The sequence below is a fragment of the Heteronotia binoei genome, chromosome 18, assembly GCF_032191835.1.
Source record: "Heteronotia binoei isolate CCM8104 ecotype False Entrance Well chromosome 18, APGP_CSIRO_Hbin_v1, whole genome shotgun sequence".
NCBI lineage: Eukaryota > Metazoa > Chordata > Lepidosauria > Squamata > Gekkonidae > Heteronotia > Heteronotia binoei.
The window spans coordinates 50,660,340-50,680,786 of record NC_083240.1 but is presented as its reverse complement, the minus strand read 5'-3'; the positions used below and the strand labels follow the sequence as shown (position 1 = coordinate 50,680,786).

The following is a 20,447-nucleotide window of genomic DNA, read 5'->3' as shown; positions in this document are numbered from 1 at the left end:
ATATTCGATATTCAGTAGTCGGTATACAGGTATACAAGGATACAAGGCCGGTTAGTTGTGGGCCAGCCGGAAGAGGGTTGTCTTACAGGCCCTGCGGAATTGAGTAAGATCCCGCAGGGCCCTTACCTCCTCCGGCAGCTGGTTCCACCAAAATGGAGCCATTACAGAGAAGGCCCGGTCCCTTGTGATCTTCAAGCGGGCCTCCTTTGGCCCGGGGACGACCAAAAGACTTCTGCCCAACATGGAATTCAGTCAGCCCAAATGTAGGTGTTTGTTAATGTTGAAATGCAATGAGGGGTTGGTGAGCACACCCAAACTCAGTCTGAAACAGCTGGATTCCTTTTTCTGGCAATCTCCTGGGATTACAACTGATTCAGGGACTGCAAAAATATGGAGGCAACGGCTGCAGTGGAGACATCCCCTCCCTGCTGAGGCCCCTCCCCTCCCCCCCAAATGATAAGCAGTTAGATTTGTCAGTTGTTGTGGTTGTTTAGAACAGGACTTGAGAGATCTGGATCTCCATTCAGCAATGGAGCTCATTGCAGGAATACAAACCAGTAAACTAACTAATTAACTAACTCAGTCTCTCTCTCAGCTTCATCATTCAGATAGGACTGTTTGGAAGGCAACAAAGAAGGGGAAGGAACTATGTATACTGCTTTGACTTGCATGGGAGAAAGATGAATAAAAGATGTTAGATCATAGAATTGTAGAGTTGGAAGGGACCTCTAAGGTCATCTAGTCCAACCCCCTGCACAATGTGGGAAACTCACAAACACCTTTCCCAAAATTCACAGGATCTTCATTTCTGTCAGATGGCCATCTAGCCTCTGTTTAAAAACCTCCAAGGAAGGACAGCCCACCACCTCCCCAGGAATTCCTCCACTGAGGAATCGCTCTAATGGTCAGAAAGTTTTTCCTAATGTTGAGCCGGAAACTCTTTTGATTTAATTTCAACCCATTGGTTCTGGTCCTACCTTCCGGGGCCACAGAAAACAATTCCACACCATCCTCTAGATCAGTGTTTCCCATTTGCAGGGTTGTGACCCAGTACCGGTCCACAGAAGCCTCACTACTGGGTCACAAGAAAAGCCAAAGCTAGCCCCGCCCCCAGTAAAGCTAGTCCTGCCCTGTCTCTGTGTTGTGCAGAGAGAAGCTGGGCTGCCTCTCCTTTCTTCTCCCCCGCTCCCGGTGTTTGAGAGAAAAGCTAGCATCCACTGGCACTTTAGACCCTTCAAGGTATAAGCTTTCATGTGCCTTGCAGAATGTTCTTTTGGAGAGATTTCTTCGGGAGGCCTGGGGGGGGGGCAAAGAAGGGTGTGTGTGTTTTTTTCAACTGGGAGGGGCGGGGAGTGGGCATTCCAGTAGCTATTTTTTTACCAAATGACCCCTGGGCAGAATTTTTGCTGGCTGGGGTCATCTGATGGTGAGAAAGGCTTTTTTTTCTTTGCCCCCCCCCCTTCTTTCTTTCTTTCCCTGCAAGTGATGCTCTGTCTGTATTCATGGTGCTGGGAGGAGGGGAAGCAACAGTGGCAGGGCTTCTAGTGCCCTGGCCCCACTGGTGGACATTCTGGTGTAGTCAGTGTCAGACGTGTAACTTGCTGGAATTGAAATGTAGAATAGAATGCTTGACATGACTAACACCATGATGTACCCTAGTATAAACTCTGCTTTACTAACCATGAGAGTTGTAGCAAATGCCTTTCCCCCCCTTTCACATTGTAACCGCAAGAGTGAAATCTCACCCCTATGCGAAAAGCCAGCTGCAGCTTTGAAGTCCACATCCTCAAGGACTCTTCCCCTGGGAAAGAGATAACACCCTGAGAAGAGCTGGCTGTCTCTGGGGGTGTGAAAAAGACTGTATTGTTTCCCGCCTGTAGAAACCTAGAAAAGACTGGCTCCAACCTTGGGCCAGTATCAAACTCAATCTGCCTCCATACTGTACGTGTGTTCTCAATAAATGGATTAATTGTTAAAGCAACATGGTCCGACTTTGCTTGAAGTTCCACGTCTTGACAGTCAGGTGGCCTTCTATGAGATTTCTGTGTGAGTGAGTGAGAGTAAGAGGTGTGGGGCAGAAAGAGATTATTGGAGATTACTGCGGTATATCTCAACACCACTGGAAGAGATGGTACTATGAACCTGGCACCATTTTACTGGTCCCGCTTTTAACAGCTGTCTGACACCAAAATTAAACTCCTCCTGTAGATATTAAAAAGGATGAAAGTAGTTCACTGGCTAAGTATCTGCACAACAGGTTGCTTTTAAAGGCATGGGAAACACAGTCAGTAAAAAGCTGCAAGCCCCTCATAAATATCCTTTTTGGGATAACTGCAAAAAAGCTTGTATGAACTTCATATAACTTGAAATTAATTCATTAATTGTAGTAAAATTCTCTGCTACCTTTCACAGCAATTTCTCCATGTTTCAACCAAAGAAAAGTATGAAAAATAGCTGTCAAATGATTTTCTTGAAACCAAGCAAGCTTGGTTGTAGCTTGAAGCAGGGTTCCAGTAGTAGTAGCTGAAGGAAGGGCCTACTAAATGTGTCAGCATATTTTGAGGTAGAGCAGCTGCCATGGCCCAGTGTGGGTGGTACACAGTGCTGGCATTCCTGATGGCAATGGCACAGCACTCCCAACTGCATACACTGGCCAGTGTTGTTGAGGAAGGGATGTGTAGGTGGTGCAGGCAATTAAACATGAGCATTAGGAGTGCTTGCAAGCTGGAGAAGAATGCACAAACAGATAGGTGCATGCAGATGTGGGGGTGAAAAGAGAGGACAACCCACTTTCCATCTTCATTTTGGCTCAGCATGAGTTTCAGAGAGATTTTTCTGAAAATGAATTTACTTCTGAAGAAGAGGCAAATTTGGGGGAGTGCCCTGGAAGTGACATCACAGGAAAAGGTGGAGTTTTGGTTCAGTGTGCCCCGGAAGTGACATCACTTGGTCCTTGACACCACAGGAAATGACATAATTCCTGTCTCCCGGCTCCACCCCCAGAGTCTCCTGGCTCCAACCCCAAATTTTAGTTGGCCACGAAGGAGAAGTGTAAAAATAACGAGGCCACGGGAAAGAAAAGTTTGGGAAACACTGCTCTAGATGACAGCCCTTCAAGTACTTGAAGATGGTGATCATAACACCTCTCAGTTGCCTCTGTCAAGCAATGTTTTATCTTACTATGACTGTCTATGTTTATCAGAATGTAACTGCCATGCTGTAACTATTACTAACCCTAAAACAAAGCTGAGGCACATCAAAGTAGAGAATTAGCCGGCGCCTCTTTCCTGTGCCTCTTTCGCTTTTACTAACAAATGCAGGAATTCGTTCTTTGAAGATAAAGCCTCCAGGGACATATTCCCAGGCCTGGGCCCAGGAAGAATAACCGCAGGGAGTTAAAGAAAGTACTGTGTGAATTTTCACATGTGAATACAGGACTGTTTAGTAATTGTAGCTTTGTTGATAGAACCTTTAAGTATGCATTCTACTTTACTCTGTATCATTTCCAATTCTTGACTCAATAGAAGCACATAGATTATCAATAAGACCATACTTTGTTTCAATTCAAGGACTGGTTACTTTGAGATCCGCTTGTTTGACAGCCTCCTCTCCAGGCTAAACATCCCCACCTTCTTCAACCTTTCCTTATAGGACTTGATCTCCAGACCCCTCACCATCTTCGTCGCCCTCCTGTGGACCCATTCTAGCTTGTCTATATCCTTCTTAAAATGTGGTGCCCAAAATATTCCAGGTGAGATACTATCTTTGTTCAGGTGGGGATTTTGGCTGAATTCTAAAACACCCCCAGTGCCATGAGGATGTTATTTCTGGTTGTCTGGAAGTGAGGTCTTTGTGGGCACTGCAATGCCGATACCTGAGCAGCAACAGGGCAGCAACGGATGGGCAGGGGATGCAGCAATCCTGGTGGGGACAGAGCCAGTATGCTTTAATGTCTTTGTATGTTTCCTTCTACATAATTATGCCATGTGCACAGAGCTAATATGGTGCAATGTATATAGTGTTGGAGCAGAACTAGAAAGACTTGTGTTCCAGCCCCCCATTCAACCATGAAAAGGACCTTGGGTCTGTCTATGGGTGTGATCAGATGAGCAGTGTGGCCTGCCATAGCCCCCCCCCCTGGGTTAAGTGGGCGCAATCACACAAGTCCCATGCCCCACTCATCCTTTCCTCGTGCTCAAATGATTTCCATGCGGATTCAGGTGGCTTCCCTGGCAAAGTGCTTTCATGGTGGGTTTCCAGCCATTGGATTGCCCTGGCAAACCATGGAAATGTAAGAGCTGTGTGATCACTCCATTCCGTTTCTGGTGCGTCCTTCCCCACCCCCCACCCCCATTACAACCAGCTAGGAGTTTCTGCGTTCACACAGCAAGGATTTGGGAAAACTCCATCATGGTGTAGATGGAGTGGTGTAGATGACTGTCCCTGGCCTGCAATGCTACAATTCCAGTTTAGCAGCTGCTATCTAATTGGTGGGGAGTTACACAAAATCAAGCGGCTTTTTAAAAGCTGAGATCCTGCCGTGGCAACTTGCCTGTCCAATCACACCCATTGTCTCTCAGCATAATTTACCTCTCTGAGTTGTTGTGAGGTAAAAAAGAAGTGCGTTGTGAGTGCTCCTGAACTCCTAGGAGGCAGGGTGGGATAAAAGCAGAGTGTGATATTACTACTGTGAAGATTGCACAGCCCAAACCAATTCTGTGTTAGATACCATCAGCCACTGAGACCTGCAGGAACTGAAAGCTGGGATCAGGATGAATCTTTTATGGGCCAGCTTGGAAGAGCACTGAAACAATTTTGGTTTTGCACAAATTAAAAAGTGGGTTTTTTTAAGGCAAACACACTGAGACTCATCAGCTGAATTCTATCAGTTGTACTGTGATGGTTCATTTGAAATGTGGGTGCTGGAGGAGAGTTGTACAGCGGCCTGCCAAAAAGGACAAATCAGGGGGGGCGGGTTCTAGATCAAATCAGGTCTGAATTCTCCTAGAAACTAAAATGTCTAAACTGAAGCTATCATACTTTGGTCACATTATGAGAAGACAAGAGTCCCTGGAAAACACAAGAATGCTGGGAAAAGTTGAAGGCGGCAGAAAAAGAGGAGGACCCAACATGAGATGGATGGTCTCAGTCAAAGAAACCACAAGGGCCCCCCTCAATTGGCAAGATGGGAGCAAAGCTGTTAACCCCAGAATGGTTTGGAGATCATTCATGGAATTGCCATAAGATGGTGCTTAACACAGGTATTGCAAAGGTGTCCTTGCGAGAGCAGAGTGCCCTGCTGCTTGTGTGAGAGACTGCCAGAACTTCTAGAAGGCTGGAGTTGATTCCTTATTCCCAGTTTCTTATTCATTCCTTATTTGTGAGTTATTTATGAATCCAACCAAAACCACTGAACCCGAAAATAAGGTCTGGACCACTGTATGTCGTATACTTCCATGTTGGGGTTCTGAGCTTTCAAACTCTCCTCAGAGTGGCTATGTGCTGTTTCCTGCTCCAAAGTGTGGCAGCTGTTCCAAAGTGCAGTGCTACAAGATTCAATTTGGCATACCACTAAAAAGGCCTGTCTTTCAAAGTACATTGGAATAAGGAACCACTCCCAGTGAGGTGCTGGCAGGACAACCACACAGGCAGACCTCAGGACAAAGGTCATTTCACTGCTGCATGAGAATTAACACTCCTCAGAGAATCTTCAATTACTGATAAACTGAGATTGCTGAATTTTAATTCATTCACAAGTTCACAATGATGGATCCATCAGGGCTTAATGGAGTCTTCTCTCACCATAAATGCTGATGTTCCACATCCATGTCCCAATCAAGCTAAGAAAGCACATTGCAGCTTTGCACTCTGACTTCTTTCTTTTAAACTGTCCTTCCATCCTTTTATCTCAATATAACAACTTAAAGGTTTCTATTCAAATTCTGTCTAAACAGATGAGCTTTGATAGCTGAAAGCTCAGATTCCCAAATGATGTTTTATGTTGTGCACTTTGCTGATTTTAAATGTTTATTTTATAAAATCTGTAAAATCTCTTATGTTATCTCACAGAGCCACTGTGAGTTACATTTAGTAATATTTTGTACATATTATTGATGAATTTCCTATTTCATTGCCATTTGTTTATCCCCAAATGGTCTGTGAGCAATAAACATATATAATATGATGATTCCCAAACCCAAAGTAAGCTCAGAGGTGCTCCTTAGGACAGTGTAGCTGGGTCCAGAATGGCAGCTTGGGGCACATAGGAGGGGTCCCAAATTGGGCCAGCTCAAAATGGAGCAGCGGAAGCCCATCCACACATTCCCCTGCAATGCACCTGTATCCCATGTGGGACACACTTTGGTGCCGTCAGATGGCTGTTGTGCACCATCCCCATAGCTTGCTCTGGGTTTCTTTTTCCCCCTTTCATTTCCCCCCCTCCATTCATTTATTGGTCATGGTCATGTGTGCCCGAGCCTCCATGTACTTGGAAGCAATACATTTTTTGTAAAAAGTCGTCCCTGTGTTGACTTAAAATGCTGGTCTGGTCCCAGCCTCTCTCTGTTTGACTGCTCAGTGATTGGGGTCTGAGACACATGTAGTTGGTGCAGATGTCCATAGGATGCATTTGGGTCTGAAACGACTTACTAAATGTAACCCACAGTGGCTCTGTGAAGTAACATAAGAACATAAGAGAAGCCATGCTGGATCAGGCCAAGGGTCCATCCAGTCCAACACTCTGTGTCACACAGTGGCCAAAAAAAACAGGTGCCATCAGGAGGTCCAGCAGTGGGGCCAGGACATTAGAAGCCCTCTCACTAGAAGCTCAAGCACCAGGAACACAGAGCATCATTGCCCCAGACAGAGAGTTCCAACAATACGCTGCGGCTAATAGCCACTAATGGACCTCTGCTCCAGATGTTGATCCAATCCCCTCTTGAAGCTGTCTATGCTGGGTATTCCATGTGCCCCAAACTGCCAGTCTGGCCCCAGCCAGACGGTCCTAAGCTGCACCTCTGAGATTAGTTTGGGTTTGGGAATCTGAGCTTTCAACTGTCAAAGCTCATCTATTCAGACAGAATTTGGGCAGCATAGGTAGGATTATTTTTGCAGACCGCTTTCAGGAGCATATTGAATGTGCATTTTCATATATGTGAGCCAGCTCTTTGCCCAGGTGGCATGTCAAGATATGCTTTGGGCCCTACAACACAGCAGTTTAGGCCTGGATCTTTCTTGACATTCTGTGCAGTAGCCCAGTGCTCCTTGGGGCTTTCAAGACTCGCTTCCAAGAAAAGTCCCTGCACTTCCCAGGTGCCACATTGGTGAGGTGACATCAGAAATGTTGAAAAAGTAAAATAAATAACTTTGAAAGTGTCAGCTGGTTTAGCACAGAATAAAAAAATTAACACAAGTGTAACTGATAGTCTGGTCCTTGTATACTGAAGGCAAAGGAAACCAGGGATGGGGGTTGTGATACTGCAACATTTCAGTATGAGAATCCATGTTACATGCACCATTTTTTGATGCCAGAACCAGTGCTTGGAGCAGCACCACTGTATGTCTTCATGCAGGGGACAGTCTCCAGGGCATACTGTGACCCAAATATTGTTTTGGGGTGCATCCAGGCCCCAGTGTCTGCCTGTGTGGTTGTCCTGAGGGCATCTGGCTTTGGAGCAGCTGGCATGAGAACTGCTCTTTGTTCCAGGAAACAGCACATGTCCCCTAGAAAGGGGAGAATCCCCTGAACATGGGGGTGTATGATATATATGGTGGTTCAGACCTCTTTTGGGACTCAGAACTTTCAAACTCTCCTCAGTGTTTTTGGTTGAATTCATGAATAAGTAACAAATATGGAATGAATAAGGAACTAGAAATAAGGAACCAGCTTCAGTATCCTCTTGAACAGGAGTTCTTACATCACTTGTTCTACTAGTGGGACAGTTTTAGGTGACGTTGGGGTTTCAGAAGACAGAGGATCCAATCTGTGCGCAGAACTCTACGCATAATCCCTTGGATCCAATCCAGTCTTACGGCTTCTCCCCCCTTTAAAGCCCCTGCGTCCTTTCCTTTTATTCTCTTAAGAGCTCAGCAATTGACAATCCTGAGTAGCAGAAAAATTCATCATTTTCTTATGCAAGGGATGAAAAGCCTGAAACAAATTTTGCTACCACCAAAGTAATCTTAGGATAATTATCTTGAAACAAATGAAAGAAAGTTTCTGAGGTCTGGGGTGGGGGTGGGGTAACTGGCCAGTAATAGAGACTGCAGCATCTGCCTCTTGAGATGTTAAAATTCAAATTCATTCAAATTAAGAGATCACACATTTAATTTTTTTTTTAAATTCAAATCAAACTAAAACTAGGGGAAACTCCCCTGCTCTGAGCCAGTAATATTAAAGTCAAAAGACAAACACAACTCCTCAAATTACAACCTTCTTGATATATCCCAAATTTAAAACATTAGTTTAGAACTTATGGAGATTGTTTTAGTGAAGGAAAAAAGCAAAGAAACCATTCATTTGCCATTTTAAATGATTAGTTAAAACTATTTATCAGGCTGAGTTTTAAACAACAACAACAAAAAACAGGTAAAATGTACACATCTGAATTGCCAAATTGCTAGAAAAATCTCTAGATACTCTTGACAAAGGATTGCTAGTCTGCAGTTAGGATGAGACCAAGAGGCCATTTTTGTTGTTGCCTGGAATTAGCAGCGCACCAAAGTGTTACCATTTGTAGCCATTTATAGAGAAGAAGACAACACTCAGGCAGATGCTAATAGCTTTTGCCTTGGTTTAGAACCCAATTTCCAGCCTTCATTGCTTGCTGGTCAAAGCACTTAGTGTACCCCTGAAGAACATCCAAGTGTTGAGAATTTGCATTCATCAGCAGACTATACACAAATCTTGCCTTTTTTACTGCTATAAAACTCTAGTCTTTTTTATTGTTAAGATTTTTTGAAAATGCAGCTCACCTACTATGGGCCATCATCTGGGCAAATATTCTTTTGGCAGCCCAGTGAAGTTTCTGTCCCTTAGAGCTTTGTCCACAATAACAATATATTTATTGATCAAGTCTTTCATTTCTTTTGTAAACGGTTCAAATCTTTTCTGCCTGGCACCGGACCGCTTGAAATTCCCATCACGGTTGTTTTCCACACAGAGCAGTCGGTCCTCAGCCACACTGACATTCAGAAATGCCACCATTTTGTGGAGCTGGGACAAGAGGTTCTGCTTCAAGTCTTCATAGTGAACGACAAGGAGATGCTTCCCGTACCTCAGCCAGTCAAGGGCATGAGAAGCCCACCAGGAGGCATAGCTGTTTACAAAATCTGGCCATTCTGTAGGGGGGGAAAGAAGACTCAGTATTTTCATCTAGGAGAAAGAACTAAAGAAATAAGGCCTCCCAAAGAGAGGTTCCCCACACAGGAGGCTTTCCCAAAAGACAGCTGCCTGGCACCTCATGTCCCCTCTTTTAACATCAAGTGAAAACATTTTTTTTTGGGGGGGGGGGGTGTCTTTCTTTTAGTGTCATGTGTTAGTTAGGGTCATTGCAGGAAAAAAATGGCTTCATCAGCAGTCTAATTTGTACTCACTGTTTGTACTCACTATTTCATATGCTGCATTACTACGTGCTGGTATATCAGTTTATATTTGAACTTGCATTTTATCTACTGTTCTTATTGATGGAATAATTTTGCTTTTACTGTTTTGTTGTAAACTCCTTTGAAAATAATGTATGGAGAAGTGTGGCTAAGGAATTTAAAAAACTGGGTTTCATCAAATATTCATCCACACCAAAAAGGTGTGGTATCCTTGCCAATAATGGGTTAATAGTATTGTATCATTCTGAAAGTACCTTCATGCTCTGTATTGAGACTAATCTCCACCTGTTGTTTCGTCTATGCTAAATGCCTGCTTGCCAGAACGCTGTAAACAAGAACTGGGCTTTGGGAACCAAAGTGTTTTGCTTTTTGTTATCCAAGCAGGACCTCCGGCTGGGGCTGCGAGAACAACTTGCTCTGAACCATGAGAACTGAGGACCTGAGAACCAGGGGGGTAAGGGGGCTTGCATTTGTGCACTTTTGCACAGTATAAACTGTACATCTGAGGCACAGACCTCAGTCTTGACTCAAACCAAAAGTGAGTCTATATCTTTCCTGATGTTTTAATAAACGGAACCATTTTGAACCCAATAGACTGAGCTAACAGGGGTAGGATTGACAAAAGGATTGGGTGAGTGAATGTTTTGTCTCTTGTGTCTTTTTATGAGTGTTTACAGCTTTGTTGGTTTGTCAAGTTACAGTTCTCCATTTTCCCAAGTCTGTAGATTTGTTTATTTTGTATCTGCATGATGTTTATGTTTAACATGCAGTTTATCTGTACAGAATACCCCATTTTATCCCATTATATATATACACACACACACATTATGTATAGCCCACAAATCTTATTGAGACATAAATGGGGGGGGGGGGGGGAATCAGTGTCATGGAAGAGAAAATGCAATAGAAGTAAAGAATTGTGAGTTCAAATTATGCAAAGAAGAAATGAAATTGAGAATTTTAAAGTCAAAATATCAGGGGTGAGTAATTTAAAATCATACTTTGAAAAAGGATCTTGGGGGGGGGCTGAAATATTCCCCAAAGATCCTAAATTCTTATGCTTTTGCATTTGTTTGCCTGTTGTCTATCATTCCGTTAGGTTCATGTTTCAGCACCAAGTTTTGTCTAATGCTGTCTTCTTCTCCTTTACGACCCCATTTCAGCAAATCAAGAATTATGTTGAGAATGGGATTCCATCACTAGGAGCCAGATTTGACATTTTGATAGAATTGAGGGGGAATAAGGCTTTTGGAGTGAAATGGGCCGAAGGAGGAAAAGGCCCTTTGCCACCTCCCCTTAATTAAGCCAGGCAAAACCTGGGAGCCACCTTCACACCCCCAAGGAGTCAAGCCTGGAACCCCCTTCCTGATGTCCAAGGAAGGGCTGAGACTTCAGGGAGGCCATTGGACAGTTAAGGAGCCCTGGGATGGGAATGGCCCCCACAATTTCATATTTCTAAGACCCCTTTTTTCCCATGACTTGAGGGGAAAAGATAAATCCCTGATCTTTTTACCTTTGCTTTTCCAGTTCTGGTCTGTAGCATATCCAAGGTGACCGGCACATTTCCGATTAAATTCTGCCACAAGCGACTTGTAGGGATTCCGTATCAGCAAGATGGCTGAATCAAACATTTCAATTTCCTTTCTGCCGCTCTCATGTGTTTTGACACAAATAGTCCTTCTACTTCTCCAGTGATCTTTTTCCCCTTTAAAACCTGTGTTTTTAAACATATGTGTATACAGTTATGATCTTAGGCCATCTGCACATTGCTCTATTGCTGTCATTTGGACTAAAGTGTTATTTATTTATTTTATCAAATTTATATCCCACCCTCTCCTAACGGGCTCAGGGCATCTAACAACAGTAAGGAACCACATCAAACATTAAAAACAATATACAAATAATCAATTGCACACATTTTTAACCTTAAATCCAAGATGCACGTCAGTGTTTCTGAATATCTGTATTTGTCCAATGAGATTGTAAGTATTTGTCCAATGGGATTGTAAGGGGCATTTGCTACCTCCCCTTAACCATTGAAGGCAAGCTTAAATAGCTTGGTCTTACAGGCCCGGCGGAATTGTGGCAGGTCCCCTGATGTTTTTGGGGAGGGCATTCCACAGAGCAGGGGCTATTGTTCAAAATGCTCTGGCTCTAGTGGTGGACAATCTAACTTCTTTCAGTCTGGGGATCTGGAAGAGATTTTGGGACCCTAAATGTAATGCTCTCTGGAGTACATATGGAGAGAGGCAATCCCAAAGGTAGACAGGTCCCATGTCAAATAGGGCTTTAAAGGTTATGACCAGTACCTTGAAATGAATCTGGAACACCACCGACAACCAGTGTAATGTTTCCAGTGCAGGTTGGATGTGCTCCCGTACAGGTAGCTCCGATAACAACCTGCCAGTTGTGTTTTGCACCAGTTGCAGCCTCTGGAGTTGAGTCAAGGGCAGTCCCATGTAGAGGGCGTTACAGTAGTCTATTCTTGAGGTGACTGTTGCAAGGATCATTGTTGCCAATTCATTACATTCCAGGTATGGAAACAACTGCCTTATCTGCCTAAGATAATAAAATGCAGATTTGACAGTGGCTGCCACGTGGGCCTCCATTGTTAATGAAGGCTCCAGGAGCACCCCTAAGCTCTTGACCCTTGATGCTGGCACCAGTGGTGTCCCACCAAAGGCTGGCAAAGGTATCTCTCTACCCAGGCCACCGTGACTAAGGCACAGGACCTCCATCTTCGCTGGTTTCAATTTCAGTAAACTCTGCCTGAGACATTTCACTATGGCTTGCAATGCCAGGTCCAGATCTTCTGGGGCGCAACTGGACTGGCCTCCAATCCAAAGATACAGCTGGGTGTCACCTACATATTGGTGACAACCCAGCCCATATCTCCGGACAATCTGGGCAAGGGGGCACATATAGATGCTAAACAACATCAGGGAGAGAATTGCCCCCTGAGGCACACCACATATAAGTGAGTTTCTCTGGGACGATTGCTTCCCTATTGCCACCCTTTGTCCCCAGCCTTGGAGAAAAGAGGTAAGCCATTGAAGGGCAGACCTCTGAATCCCCATGTCAGTGAGACAGCGGAACAGTAGATGATGGTCGACTGTATCAAATGCAGCCGACAGGTCTAATAACAACAGCACTGCCGAGCCACCCTGATCTGGATGTCTCAAAAGATCATCCATGAGGGTGACCAGTACCGTCTCTGTCCCATGACCTGGACAGAAACCAGACTGAAATGGCTCTAGCATGGAAGCGTCATCCAAAAACCACTGTAAGTGTGCTGCCACTGCTCTCTCGATGACTTTACCCAATAAGGGCAAGTTTGACACCGGCCAGTAGTTTGCCAATATGGCCTTATCCAATGGGTAGTATCATGGCCTTGACAAAATAACATTCCAATGCAGCATCCACAGAGCCAAAGAGAGAGAGAGGGAAGGGAGGGAGGGCTGAAGCCACAACAGAGGTGTGGCAGAGATTACAATGAGAAATGAAAGACAAAGTCTTCTTTAGAGACAGAAAAGGAGAACAAAGAGGAATCAATGGCTATATTTACAAAAGTGGGTTTTGCGAAAAGGAAATTTTTGCCCCATAAGACAATGCTGAACATGCCAGCCAGGGGGTTAGCTGTATAGCTGTGTAGACTGGAAAGGCAAAGTGTTGTCCAAGTCAGTCATTTGCCCATTCCATGACACCTCAGACTCAACTTTCAGGTGAGCTTTTTGACCCAGTGAATTGTTCTCTGTTGTTGAAGTTGCAGCAGGACTCTTCATAGAATAGAATCATAGAGTTGGAAGGGACCTCCAGGGTAATCTAGTCCAACCCCCTGCATGATGCAGGAAATTCACAAATACCTCCCCCCATACAAGTGACCTTGGCTCCATGCCCAGAAGATGGCAAAAACCTCCAGGATTCCTGGCCAAACTGACCTGGAGAAAAACTGCTGACCAACCCCCAAAATGGTGATCAGCAATTCCTTGGGTGTGTAAGAAGGGACCATGAGAACTAAGCCCTGATGCAACCTTTCCTGCACTCCTTCTCATGATTTGCCTCATTCACAGAATCAGCATTGCTGTCAGATGGCCATCCAGCCTCTGTTTAAAAACCTCCAAAGAAGGAGAGCCCACTACCTCCCAAGGAGAAAGCCTGTTCCTGAGGAAGCCTGTTCTGCCCATTTAATTTGTATCCAAGCTCTGGGTGGCACCCATGGATTCACCACACCTCCCATTTCACACTATGAGGAAGGGTCAGTGGAGGGAGAGAAATTTGCCTAAGATCACTCAGTGAGCTTCATGGTTGAGTGAGGATTTGAACCCAAACCTCCCTCCTCTCCATTCCCTAGCCCACTACCTTTGAACAGCATAGTGGCTCTTCTCTTCCATCGACCCAACCATTCTCAGGCAGATGCTGGGGCAGTGAGAGGAGGCACTCCCAGCAACTGCTCTCTTCCCATCTTCTGCCTTTCATCCACTTGGCTGACCGTTGCTGCAGAGCAGGGGGTCTAGATGCTAGGAGCCATTCAGAGGCCACGAGGAGCCTTGGGGAAACTCTGATCTCCAGAGCTTCTGGGTCCTGCCATAGCGGGATTCACCAGGGAGAGGAGAGAGGAGAAAGATTCACCAGGGAGAGGAAGGGAAGCAGGGCATTCCTTCCAAGACCAACAAGTAATACCTGCTACAGTTGTTGGAGCTGCCAGATTTTTTTTTGGTGGGGGGGGGGAGGAAGAGGATCTTGTGGATCACAAGATTCCATGATAACTTAGAACTGGGGGAGTTTTTTATTCTCCAGTGTGGCTGGAGTGGCAGTTGCCAGCTCCATTCCAAAGAGAGCATGGGGGAGTTTGCTGTACACTGAACTGGATCAATCTGTGCAGTACCTTTATTGTACAGGGTCCCATCAAAGTAGTAGCTCCCTGTGTAGAATCCTGTGGCGTGTTCTATGAGGTGACGGGCCCAGGTGTTTCCGGCTCCCGGGAAGCTTGACAGAGCAACAAATGCTTTGGATTTTGTAGGGAGAAACTTCCGGTCAGTACATCGGGTATCTGTAACCAAGTATAGTTGCTATTTCATTAACATTGTAACCTTTATCATAAGGAATGCTAAGGTATCAGGTTGCTTTCTGCTCAACACTATTCAATCCTAATCGAGTGTAGGCTAAATACACACATGCATTGAGAAGAATCATAGAAATAGTCACAGAACACTAGCCTGCATGTAGCAGAGGGGTGAGATTGTGCTTTTCTACCTCCCCATGAGGCATCCCTGTCCCACTTCCCACACCACTGGATGCTCCTTCATGGCACTAAGGCTGGAAGAGACACTTCCCCTCTCACACAGACATAAAACACTTGTGTTCCGTCCTCCCCCCAGTTCATGAACCAACTTTGTAATCTGTGCATATAACACTCTTCAAATGTTATGTCCATGGATGGATGCTGAGAGAGGAGCAGTAGGTCTTGCACTGGGACCATTGCCCCTTCCCCACTGCTTGGGGCCATCTTAGCTACTGAAGAACAAGGGCAACTCCCTCAGACCCCCATTTTAAGGGACCCTGACCACACACAGCCTTGCCCTAACAGAGGGAGGAGGAAGTAGTAGTAGTAGAGTAGTAGTAGAGTAGTAGTAGTGTGGGCTTCCACCACCAACCCTCACACCATTTCCCAGGCTCCTCCTCTTCCTCCCTAGCTCAGCAGCAACTACTTGTGCCTGCTGTGGCCAAGACTTGGGCAGCCGTTTCCAGCCATCGCCCTGGTGGTGAAGGCGAGCAGGGTGGTGGTGATGAAAGAATGGTAATGATTATGGGGCCCCATTAGGGACTTTTGCCAGGGTCCTAGAAGAATCATTGCATGGAAATGGAAAGGAAGGAATAGGACAATCCAAAATGGACTCTGGGTGCTTGTTTACTGGGCATAGATGTGTGTAAACAGGTGTGGGGGACTCTGACCGCACTGGGAGGTGTAAACTCCTACTACTTATCCCCAAGTATCCTGGCCAATGGCAGGTGGCAAATGTCTGCAGTGTTGTCCCTTACACGACCATAGTCGTGACTGACCCAGAGAGGGGTAGCTAGCTCTCCAAATATATATCTAGCCTCTTTCCACCATAAGTTATTCTTCCGCGTCTTCCTGACCAGTGTGCATTCAGAGTATCATACTAGTATCTGAGAAACGAAGGTTCGATTCTCCCCTTGTGGCATGGAAGCTCCTTGGGAGACCCTGGGTCAGTCATACTCTCTCAGCCTCACCTACCTCACTGGGTTGTGGTGAGGGTAAAATGAAGGAGAAGAGACTTAAGTAAACCAGTTTGGGTCCCCATTGAGGAGAAAGGGGGATATAAATGAAATAAATAAATAGTACAAATCCCTGCTGGGTTGATGGGAATTAAAGGTTTTGCAACTTCTTAATCTGAATTAGAAGACCAAAGTTCTGATGATGAATGGTACCAACTGTACAAATGCAAATACACTCAAAAGACTCCTCGTCCTTGAATTATAGTCAAGTCAGCAGTGTGAGATTGTGGAACACTCAACTTGAGGGGAAAACAGGAGTTATGAGCCATGTTCCCTCTAAGCCATGTGGTCTTGTGAGCAGAAATTTTACCTTGTGAGCTGAAAGATCTACTAGTCTTAAAGTTGTGAGCGTGCCTACACGCACACACACACACACACAAGTTCACAAACATAGAAAATGAACATAAAATATAAACTATTTGTATTGCAAATCAAATATGAAACTTATCACTGATGTCTTTAGCTGACACCACCTTGTTAAAACATGCAAGTTCCTACCGCTATTTCATTTAGAAGTCCTGATACTATTATCCAGTTTGTTCTGAGTCTTCAGAATGAGAATACTACCCCTCTAAACCACATTTTACTAACTTGTCAATGCGACTAGTATGTGGAGCCTTATCTAAATCCTTACTGAAATCAAGATAAGCTATGTCTACAGCATTTCCCTCATCCAGCAAGGTAGTCACTTTCTCAAAAAAAAAGAGATAAGGTCTTAGTAATCGCAGTCATCTTTTCTAAATGCTCAAGGACAGACCAACTGATGATTTGTTCTAAAACTTTTCCAGGTATAGATGTCAAGTTGGCAGGTCAGTAGTTATTCAAATCCTCTTTTCTCTCCTTCTTGAAGATCAAAACAACATTTTCCCACCTCCAATCTTTTTGCACCTCACCTGTTCTCCAAGAATTCTTTTTTAGAAAAGAATGTCCAGGGGCTCAGAAATTATGTCCACAAGTTATTTTAGCACCCTTGGATGCATTTTCTCTGGCCCTGGGTACTTAGTTTCATTTAAAGAAACCAGGTGATTATGTACTATCTGTTGGAAATTTTGTGAGGGAAATTATTTAAACTTTCCCAGATAGTTCCAAGGACCACTGGATCACAAAAGAGTTGAGTTTAATATTGAAAAAATATTTTATTTCTAAAGAGGTAGGGACATTGGGATGACAATAACACTATAGACTACATTCTCTAAGTTGTCACTAACAAGATGTTCCTCAGTCAGCTCAGTGCAGATCCTAACACAGAACTGCCAACTGCTCTTCTTTAACTGTCTTTTTCAAGCCTCTACTTCATATTCCATCAGCTCTAGTCTGATTGACAGGTAAACATATCGAACACTATAATGACTGAACTTTAGACATGGCCTAGACATACAATATAAATATTCAAAATTCCAACACCCCTTCTGAATGTCTAACGTGCAAGTCATTATACAGTACATTCAGCAATTATTGCTGAAACATTGTTCACTGTTTCAGTTAGATTTACCAAATTTAGCATTTCATGTAAACATTTCAGTCTTGTATGAGATAATGGCTTGGCGAGAATATCAGCCACCATTTCTTCTGTATGATAGTATTCTATTTCAATCAGCCCCTTCTGGAGCAGATCTCTCACTAGTTTACAGTTCATGCCAATAGATCTACTTCTGGCTTTAGATTGGTCTTTAGGTGCCAGTGGTGCAACTCCTGTAGACATAGGCTGGGAGATACCTTCTGAAAATGAAGCTATATTCCTGGGTGGTACAGGGATCTATTTCACCCCATTCCGAATTTCTCCCCAGATCAGTTGCTGCTTCAGTAGTTCAATTTCTTTCTTCAGTTTAGCATTTTCTACACTAAGCCTCAAAGATGTCTGCAAGATTGCTTTTTCTTTCAGAAGAGCAACTGGATGCTTAAAGTATTTGATATCTTGATCTGCTTCTGCTTCCTTCTGCTTCAATCTGTTCACAACTGCATTGTTGCCAGCCATTTTGGGTTCTTTTATAGATTGCACAGTTTCACAGTATCCATATTTCTTTGGTGGTTGCCCTTTAGTGCTCCTTTCAGATCGTCTGAAAGTGGGTGAAGATTCTGCTGCGGATTCTGCTGCTTTCTGATGTATAGTTCCTACTTCCCCTTTTGGCTGAGTAGTGTCTTCAGAAGACAGACCTGCTAGTTTCCCAGTGGTCACTACAGGTAACCAAGCAAACCAGTCCTCAGCAGCAGTCTCAGGGTAAACTTGGCCAATTACTGTCATTAACAAACACCACATTGCAAATCTGCACTGTGTGGGTTTGTAGATGATAAATTCTGTAGCCTTTCCCTCCAGTAGTATCCAACTACAAATGCAACTTGAGCGCTGGCATCAAGTTTTCCTCTATTCTCTTTAGAAACGTGCATAAGCTTTGAAACCCAAAACTTTGATGTGCTTGAGTCCAGGCCTCTTGCCAAACTAAGCTTGAACTGGAATGATATCTGTTGATTTTGAAGGAAATCTATTATGCAGGTACACTGCTGTATTTACAGCTATAGCCCATAAACCTTTAGGCAGTTCAGAATACATTAACATAGCTCTGGTCATTTCCTGCAAAACCCCATTAAGTCTCTCTGAGGAGGACTGTGTGGAACAGTCACTTTATGTTCAATCCCTTCAGCCTCCAAAAACCTTTTAAATTCAGCATTGTAATATTCACCACTTCCATCAGTTAACAAACTTTCTGGTGTGCGCCTAAATTTGTTTTTAACTAGAGCAACATAGCACTTGAATTTACTTTGACTTGCTTTCTGTAAAGGTTACGAAGTACTGATTTTGTCCATTAGAGGGCAATAGAGGACCTATTAGCTCACTATAAACAGTTTCCAAAAATCTTACTTCCCAGTATAGCTGGGTGAAGTTCCCTTTGCTTTGAGACAAATATCACACCTTTCTTTAGACTTCTCACAATTCACAGCAGCAATTCTACATTCCTTTAGCAACTTTTCAACACTTTGCATACTGTGATGAGCAAATTTTGTATGCCATGCATAAAGACAGTATTTGTGATCACATTGGTTGCTGCTAGTTTGATGAACTGACTTTTTACCAACATCAACAACATTTGAGTCTTCACTAAGATTGACAACATAATGAAAACCATTTCTCTTTGTCACCTTAAAATCAATACCAGAAGCTTTTCCTATGATTTTGCTTTCATCATCAACATCAAGCAATACTGCATGTTTGGTCTTCATAAGCTGTTTACTTGAAATCAAGCTATCAGCGGCTCTAGGTGCAAAAATAACATTTTCCACCTTAGCATTTATAAATTTTCCTTTAGTAGTAAGTAACTTAACTCTTACTTTCCCAATGCCTAGTACTTCTAATGGTTTTATTGGCACCTTGTTCAGACCTTTTATTTAGATCTAGTTAAGAACATAAGAGAAGCCATGTTGGATCAGGCCAATGGCCCATCCAGTCCAACACTCTGTGTCACACAGTGGCCAAAAAACACGAGTGCCATCAGGAGGTCCACCAGTGGGGCAAGAAGCCCTGCCACTGTGCCCCACACAAGCACCAAGAATGCAAAGCATCACTGCCCTGGACAGAGAGTTCCAACAATACGCTGTAACTAGTAATCACTGATGGACTTCTGCTCCATATGCTAATCCAGTCCCCTCTTGAAGCTGTCTATGCTTGTAGTTGCCAATGGCAGTGAATTCTATGTGTTAATTACCCTTTGGGTGAAGAAGTACTTCCTTTTATTACTTCTAACCCGACTGCTCAGAAATGAATTGAATGTCCACGAGTTCTTGTATTGTGAGAAAACGAGAAAAGTACTTCTTTCTCTACCTTTTCTATCCCATGCATAATCTTGTAAACCTCTATCATGTCACCCCATAGTTGACGTTTCTCCAAGCTAAAGAGCCCCAAGTGTTTTAATCTTTCATCATAGGGAAAGTGTTCCAACCCTTTAATCATTCTAGTTACCCTTTTCTGCACTTTTTCCAATGCTATAATATCTTTTTTGAGGTGTGGTGACCAATTCTGTACACAGTACTCCAAATGAGGCTGAACCATCGATTTACACAGGGGCATTATGATACTGGCTGATTTGTTTTCAATTCCCTTCCTAATAATTCCCAGCATGGCATTGGCCTTTTTTATTGCAATCACACACTGTCTTGACATTTTCAGTGAGTTATCTACCATGACCCCAAGATCTCTCTCTTGGTCAGTCTCTGCCAGTTCACACCCCATCAACTTGTATTTATAGCTAGGATTTTTGGTCCCAATGTGCATTACTTTGCACTTGATCACATTGAATCTCATCTGCCATGTTGATGCCCACTCACCCATCCTCAACAGATCCCTTTGGAGTGCCAGTTTGGTGTAGTGGTTAAGTGTGCAGACTCTTATCTGAGAGAACCGGGTTTCATTCCCCACTCTTCCACTTGCACCTGCTGGAATGGCCTTGGGTCAGCCAGAGCTCTGGCAGAGGTTGTCCTTGAAAGGGCAACTGCTGTGAGAGCCCTCTCCAGCCCCACCCACCTCACAGGGTGTCTGTTGTGGGGGAGGAAGGTAA

General features: G+C 44.0%; 1 protein-coding gene across 2 annotated transcripts in view; it reads right to left on the bottom strand.

Annotated features, from left to right (window-relative positions):
• Positions 1-8,345: 8,345 nt before the first annotated feature.
• WSCD1 (WSC domain containing 1) overlaps positions 8,346-20,447 on the bottom strand; it is a 147,677-nt gene continuing 135,575 nt past the window's right edge. Inside the window, exons 6-8 of one of the 2 annotated variants that reach the window (XM_060259396.1) lie at positions 14,489-14,653; positions 11,117-11,317; positions 8,346-9,339 (exon numbers count right to left, since the gene is read on the bottom strand). In XM_060259396.1, the coding sequence (XP_060115379.1) occupies positions 8,987-9,339; positions 11,117-11,317; positions 14,489-14,653 (719 nt within the window). In that variant the 3' untranslated portion in view covers positions 8,346-8,986. The remainder of the gene's footprint in view (positions 9,340-11,116; positions 11,318-14,488; positions 14,654-20,447) is intronic. The other variant, XM_060259397.1, reaches the window with a different exon arrangement.